The sequence below is a fragment of the Musa acuminata genome, chromosome BXJ1-3 (assembly GCF_036884655.1).
Source record: "Musa acuminata AAA Group cultivar baxijiao chromosome BXJ1-3, Cavendish_Baxijiao_AAA, whole genome shotgun sequence".
NCBI lineage: Eukaryota > Viridiplantae > Streptophyta > Magnoliopsida > Zingiberales > Musaceae > Musa > Musa acuminata.
Window position 1 is genome coordinate 42010235 of NC_088329.1, and position 7605 is coordinate 42017839.

At 37.2% G+C, this 7605-nt stretch overlaps 1 protein-coding gene across 1 annotated transcript; it reads right to left on the reverse strand.

The window, feature by feature from the left end:
- Positions 1-40: 40 nt before the first annotated feature.
- LOC135631906 (serine carboxypeptidase-like 18) lies at positions 41-4640 on the reverse strand. The gene is made up of 14 exons (XM_065140022.1): positions 4293-4640; positions 4067-4212; positions 3909-3985; positions 2900-3022; positions 2714-2816; positions 2620-2657; positions 2378-2479; positions 2218-2301; positions 1991-2143; positions 1741-1812; positions 798-916; positions 602-715; positions 485-530; positions 41-397 (listed from the first exon to the last, which is right to left on the reverse strand). The coding sequence occupies exons 1-14, from the start codon at positions 4436-4438 to the stop codon at positions 314-316; spliced, it is 1407 nt and encodes a 468-aa protein (XP_064996094.1). The 5' UTR covers positions 4439-4640; the 3' UTR covers positions 41-313.
- Positions 4641-7605: the final 2965 nt, after the last annotated feature.

The following is a 7605-nucleotide window of genomic DNA, read 5'->3' on the forward strand; positions in this document are numbered from 1 at the left end:
ACAAAGTTCATCGCAAACCAACCAGCAACAACTACATCACTTGGCACATCAAGATTGAGCTGCGATGCAAAAGTAGTCCGATAAACAAAGCACAAAGTTCATCACAAATCAACCAGCAACAACAACATCACTTGGCACAGCATGATCGAGCTGAGTTGCAAAAGCTGTTCAAGAAACAAAGCAGAAAGTTCATCACGAGTCAACCAGCAACAACATGAAGCTCCAACTTCACCATAAATGATAGATACTGGAACAAATAACCAGACAACATTCTTTGCAGCTCAAATGTGAGCCAGAATCCAATTCGAGCATATCACAGAGGCTGGTAAGAGATCCACCTTCGAATCATGGCAAGACATTCCTTCGGCCGGTACTCTGGAGTTGTGTGGCCACCATTCTGTACAAACAGGCAGTTCTTATGAGCTATTTACATTTCATTTTTCAGTGCAAACAGAGTTCTAAAGATACTCTGCAAGATCTCAACCTTAACAGTTGCAAATGTCAGATTGTTGACGTATGTCATTGTGTATCTGAGGAAACAAAAGACGATCGTCATCAGATCAATAGAGAGTGTGCAGGAAAATTTGACATCCAATCTCACCCAGCAACTTGACCGTCGACATGCCATGATCTCCAGTCATCCACAATGGAGTAGTTCAGAGATTTTATCCATGCCATCGTTCCAAGAAATGGTACGACCAGGTCATGGTCTCCGCTGCATGAAGACGCCATGATACCGATGTTCAGCACGATTTCTTGGAGACGAAGATGACAAGAACTTATGCCCAAGGATTCACCTGTATACTAAAGCACGGTAACCTCTTCTAGTGAGGTTTGCATGATACTTTATAGTGCTTTTGACCTCTTTTCTGAAGGGTAAGTCCTCATTGCACCTCCTCCACTCCTCCTTCGTTCCCTGCACTCAACCCTTTTTGTGAGGTAAGGAGTACATAACAAAACCAACTTGTGAATGATAGTTTAGGTGGATATTTAATAATAATTTATGTTTGAAAAAATTATTATAACGGAATAATTCTTTTCCCTCTTTGTGTATCAAAATAGTTCTTCATCAAAATATCAACTTGTTACCAAAAACAAATATTAACCACAGCAGTATAAATAGTAGAACAATGATTCAATTACAAAATAAGACACTGAATTTTTACGTGAAAAATCCAATACGAAAAAAATCATAGGATTGTAATCCACTATCACCAATAATGATAACATGTTTATAATAAGTCTTCTCCAGAATAACATCAAGAATGTAGATGTTAGCTCAACAATAACATATTATCATCATTTTCATATATGGATTTCATGAAAGGAAAATTTTAAATTTCACACAGTGGGTATAGCAGAAAAGCATCTCAAATAGAATAAACTATAGATCGGCACCGTTATGCAAGGATTCTTCACCTAAAATTTAAATCAAAACTGACGAAATTTAACCGCTTGATCATCTAACAAAAGCCTCAAAACCTAACTTTCTCTCTCCTCTCTCTTCGTCTCTATTTTTTTTTAATAAATTAGATTTAGACTCAAATCATCCCATCCAAACTCACCTAAAGGCTGGACCCAATAATTTACTATTTATATCTATTGGTGGTCTGTTTTATATCGATTTTCTTTAGCCTAACCTTTATAGATTGCGTATCAATCTGTATTTATAATTAGACAAAATTCTCTTGTGACCTTGGCAATGAAGAATTACATTTCAAAGTAAGGAAAATTGATTACCTTCTTTATGTGAAGAGCCTCCCTAGTGACTTTGTTATTTGCCCAGTAATAGGATAGAACATAAGCATAAGTCTGCAGTAAACAAAGTCATCAAATCAATAAAACATAGAATATCAAAAATCCTAGTTTGAATTATTCCCTGTAAACATAAATCACTGGTTGCACGATGTTTGCATAAGACGAGATGTCCAACCGCATGGTGAAATCTGTAGAGCAGGTCGCAAACACTTGTAAAGATGGATCAACTTACTCTGCAATAGAGAGGTGGCAGAGGTGGTGGCTTAAGGAGCTTTATGTCTGACTCCTCCATTGTTCTTCTATCTGCAACCGTGGCCTCTGGCTTCGGAGATACGAAGGCACACTTAGGGTCCAGAATGTAAGGCTTCATAATCTCCGAGAAGAACTGCATTTGATGCACATTATATCTAAACTTTCTTTGGTAGATATGTAGTAGGATAATGAACGACCTTCTCTCACCTTCTCAACAGCATCGAGAGATTTAGAACATAGAGTAGTAGTAGGATAACGATAATCTTGTCCATCACAATTTCTCTGCGTCGACTGGAAAAGAGAAAGTATGTGTGAAGCTATGACAAATACATAGCTAAACTGAGGGTGCTACTGCGAGAGTAATTACTTCAAACATTTCATCTGATATGATCCCCATTCCATGAGCATATGGGATCCGAGAGTTACGGTCGATCTTTTCGCCTGTTGCAGGGTTGCCAAGTATGTAACCCTGAGCCAATCAGCCCACACAATTCATCAATGGAAACCAAAAATGAGTCTGGAATGTTACTGGTTCAAAGAAATTAAAATGTAAAATTGATATTTTATCGATCAATAAAACAGGTTTCTATTAGGCAAACTAATAATTACCTTGAGATTAAGGTGCGGCTGCAGCCCAGCTTCATTATCTGTGTTGCCAAAGAGTTAGTAGTGCATGAGCAGAATACTATCCAAACTTTATTACCTTGTGATATGGCTTGAGCTACCAAGGGCACATATATGCCAGCATATGAATCACCAGCGATGTACAGTGGATTTGGAAGATATTGTGGGTGATCGATAAACCACTACAGGAGCAGAGAAAGAAACAGGATAGGATTACCATCTTCTGCTTTTAATCTGATGCACGTTCAAAGACATGTACGCCTACCTTCACCAGAAACTTGTGTACTTGCATGGAAGCAGCTGTGTCATCGATATCATAACCTTCATCATCCCTTGAAAATGAGAACCCAGCCCCAACAGGAGAATCTACAAAGATAATGCTAGAGACCTACGACACACATATGGTTAACCAGAGAGAGAGAGGGACTAATTATATATTACTCTCTTGTAGTCAATTAGATCTTTTTAGTATTTCAGTCCCTAGATTTAAGAAATTTATATTAAAATCTCTATAGTTATGAAAGTGAAATATTTAACTCTATTTATCCTAACGTCGTCGATTTTACCAATGCAAACAAAAAATATTGAGTGAAAAAATTAATTTCAACGTTCAAATTGGTGATGGTGGATGGCATAATTGGAGGTCGCAGGTGGCTATTGTGGATGAGGAGAGCACCGACGAGAGGTGAGGCTGATTTGCATTTGCATCGACATCGATATAGTTGTCGAGCGACAAAAGGATTGCTCGATATCTGTATCAGTTGTCAACGTAGATATAGAGCAATGACGTAAATACAGAGTTGTGCCTCTTGACAAATGTGTAGTTGTCGCCGACGCAAACGTAGAGCGACATTGCTCTACATTTGTGTTGGCACTAATGTAGATGCCAAGTGATTCTTTCACCACTCGGTAATTACATTGACGTCGACGCAGTGAGTGGCCTATTCATCGCTCTAAATTTGTGTCAGCATCATGCAATTACAGAGCGACCCTCATCTTTCGTCGTCATTCTCCTCATCCATAGCAGTTACCCGGGGCCCCCAATGATGTCACCATCCGCTACCGAAATGTTGAAATTATCTTTTTATCTATTATTTTCGTATTTCCAATAGTAAAACAGATATCGTTAGAGTAAATTAACTTGAGTGTTTCACTTTTATAACTATAAAGATTTCAATATAAATTTTTTAAGTCTAAGAATCAGAATACTAACAAAAAATAATTCTAAATATAAGAATCAAAATATAAAAAGAAGCCGGAGCAGAGCTTCTAACCTTAGTCCAAGAATAAGGGTTATAAGTGAGAGTTGGTATGCTTCCATTGTACTCAGAAATCACAAACTTCACGGGACCTGCCGACAAAAGCAGAGCAAAGAATTGGAGGAAGAAGATACAACGTTAATCGATTGGATGCTGAAGGAGTCAGGACTCACCTAGTTCGAAGGCCAAGCCGCTGAAGACAGAGCAGCGATCGCCGCCGGTGAGCCAGAGCAGGAGAGGATCCTGGCTGGGGTCACCCTCCGACGCTGTGAAGTAGTAGAATAGCTCGGCGCCGTTGACCTCGTCCACCGTCACATACCTGCACAGCAAGCAAACGATAAGCGACCGTGATGCAGCTGTGCCTAAAGCGAGTAACTCTGTTCGAGTAGAGACACCAACCCTGTCTCCATATAGAAGGGGAGGGGCCCCGGGTAGCCGGGGAGGCGGGCGACGACGGACGCAGAGAGAGCGGGAGAAGACCGAGCGACGAGGAGGACGAGGAAGAGGACGAGGGAAGGAAGAAGCGACGACGAAGCAGTGGTCATATCGAGAGAGGAAGTAATGGCGATGGGAAACAGCTGAGGAGGAAGAAGGGGATCTATACATGCGAGCGCTGAGGCGATCAAACAGAGATAATTGCAGCTGAAGTGAGAAGCTTGATCGAGGGTTGCGTCGCATCGATATATGAGTTGCCAGCTCCACAGCAGCTTTCGCAACCAACAAAAAAAACACGAAAATGTGGTTGCAGATGGAACACGCGCTATTAAAAAACCCGATAAGGGGGTCGAATTTGAACTTATCGTGAATAGGGGAGGGTGGTCCTTAATTCAGCCATGGTGGCCAATTAATTCAGCTGGATCTTAATCCTTATATTCCTATTATTCTATTGTGATTATTGAATGAGTTTTTGGTGAGAGATCCTAAGATTTATATGTTCATTATTTTTATGATAAATCTATTTTTTTGCTTGTCTCATGGTTTTTTCCCTTCGCGTTAGAGTGATTTTTCATGTAAATCTTAGTATTGATAGGGGTGGTAATTACGATAAGACTCCCGTAACATCAGCTGACGCCCCGAGCCTCTGACAGCCTGGCCAGCATGAGCCAAAACGTCAACCGAGGCCCATTAACGACTGCTCAGGCTCGCCTCCTCACGACACGCCAACCGCAATGACAAACGATATTAGATGTACGATCTTGCTCCCTGCGGACAGGCGCTCCAGGTAACGCTAAGCTCCCGTATAAATACTCATGTGTTCTAAGCAAAAGGGGGATGGAAAAAATCATTTCACTCCACATCACTAACTCGATCGTCGGAGAGGTCGGGCCGAGCTTCCGACCCGACCCGTGTGTAGGAACGGAGACGAGGCGCTTCACACCGAGCGCACAGGCTAAGAGCTCCCAGGAGAAGTCTGGGCGATTCCCCATCATTTAGTCTCGAACCGAGCCGCGTCGGCCCCGAGGCCACGGCTTAAAAGTGTTTACCCTAACGAGTATCATCGTGGATTTTGGTAATATTTAATTTTTTGTGTCCGAACATGGAGGTCGATAGTGTTTCTCATATGGTTAGTTTGAATAAAAATAATTAGATGATATATAAACCAAGAATAGAAAATTTCTTTTATTACAAATATTTATATAGACCTTTATAAGGGGAGAGTGCAAAACTAATAACTATGAAAAATGATGAGTAGAAGAAGTTAGATCAAAAAATGATTGAGTTTATTCGATAGTGGTAGATCTCTAGGACATACGATCTCTGGAATATATTACTGCTACAGAGGTTTGTAAAAAAATATTATAGATGAAAGAATTCTTATAAGAATTAAGGTTGAAATAGAAAAATTATGTAATGCATTATGACAACTAGAGCATCATCCATTTGTGTAAGAACTTAATTTTTTATTCAAAATCAAAGCATATAGACGTCAAATATAATTAGATTTGAAATGTATTTGAATAAAAGCAATTGCAACTTTAGAAAATTCACACAATGATAACCGGACAAACATATTAACAAAGATCTTGTCAAAAGAAAGATAAGAGATATGCCAAACAATTGATCGACATGACTTCACGTTAAGGAATCATGGGATAACCCACATCAATTATTAAACCCCTTTTATCTTTTAACTTAAATCTTTTTTTTAAAACCTATACTTGTAGCGGCAGAAAAAAAGGGTAGCAGAAAAAGAGAAATGTGATAGTTGAGAGCATAGAAACAAAACAAGAAGATCTATTTTCTTATGATTATTGAGCGGATTTTTTAAGTAAGAGATTTTAAGATTTATATATTTATTATTTTTATAGTAAATCTATTTCTCTGATTTATTTCATGATTTTTTTAATTCATGTTGGAAAGATTTTTTACATAAATCTTAATGTTCTATGCGATTATGATTTCCGTTTAATTTTTTCGCTACGTGTTACAACTCCTCGTATTTGTTTGTATGCAAATTTTTTGATTCCATCAGCGTCGGAACGAAATCTATTCTGTGCTCGGCAACTGCTTTCGCAACCAACAAAAACAAAAACAAAAACAAAAGAAAAGGGGGGTTGCAGACGAAACACATGCTATTAAAATACCGTTGAATTTGAACTTATCGTGAAGAGGGAGTGAGAGAGACTTACACGTCTCCATTCTCCTCGTCACTCATGTCACCTCTTCCTCTGTCCCTGTGCTCCACTTGGGTTCCACACACAGCCCTCATATATATGCTTCTTATTTTGATTTAGAAATGATCGATTTTGATTCTCCAAAACTGTAAACTGGATTGAATTTGTAAGAATTGATTTAGGAATCGATATCAGAATCGATGATTTTAGTTTCTGTTTAGGTTCGAATCATTATTTTTTTTTTTAATAAAATTTTAAAAAAATATATAAAAATATATTTTTTAAATAATAAACAAGAATTTAAAATTACGAATTAGTTTTCAAAATGATTAAAAAAATCATAGTTCACCCACAATAATTAATATATATATATATATATATATATATATATATATATATATATATATATATCCATAATTTTCTTGATTAGGCACTTAGACTAGCTATTACTCACATCGAGTTAAAAATATAAATTATGAAATGCACCAATTATATGTTTTTTAAATCATAGTTCACCCACAAGAAGTTTTTTTTTTTTTTAATCTACAGGCAGCAAAATGTGTTAACATATCCATGGTTTTGTTGATTAGACCACTTAGACTAGTAATTGCTCATCTCAACTTGAAAATATAAATTAGGAAAGAATTATCGATTATATTTTTAAAAAATTATAGTTCACCCACATGAAGTTTAAAATGTGGTCACCGATTGATGCTTTTTCTTGAATACACAAGAAAACATAATCAATGGACATAAGAAAGTATGGGTAAAATATGGTTGTTCAATTATGTGTCAGTTGCAAGGATCAATAAGAGACAAGAAATATAATTAATTTTTTGGTCAATTATTTATTATGAACAATGTTTATTAAGTCAATTGATGCATCCAGTATGAATTCTAGATCGAAAAAATAATTTGAATTATTTGATAAGTTTGTTAAGAAAATTGAACAGCAAAATATAGTTCATGTGATAATAAATAATGAAAAACAATTATGTTCAGCCAGTATAATTTTATTATAAGTAAAAATATCCCAGGACTCCATACGCACATTATAGTAATCTTTTGTTTGAGAATATTAAAAATATTAGAGATAT

What these genes read in the sequence shown, in the direction of transcription:
- LOC135631906 (XM_065140022.1), bottom strand. Translation starts at nt 4,438, where the DNA reads ATGACCACTGCTTCGTCGTCGCTTCTTCCTTCCCTCGTCCTCTTCCTC. An exon ending in CGGCTTGGCCTTCGAACTAG is followed by an intron (nt 3,986 to 4,066) that starts GTGAGTCCTGAC and finishes TTTTGTCGGCAG; the next exon opens with GTCCCGTGAAGTTTGTGATT. An exon ending in TACACAAGTTTCTGGTGAAG is followed by an intron (nt 2,817 to 2,899) that starts GTAGGCGTACAT and finishes CTGCTCCTGTAG; the next exon opens with TGGTTTATCGATCACCCACA.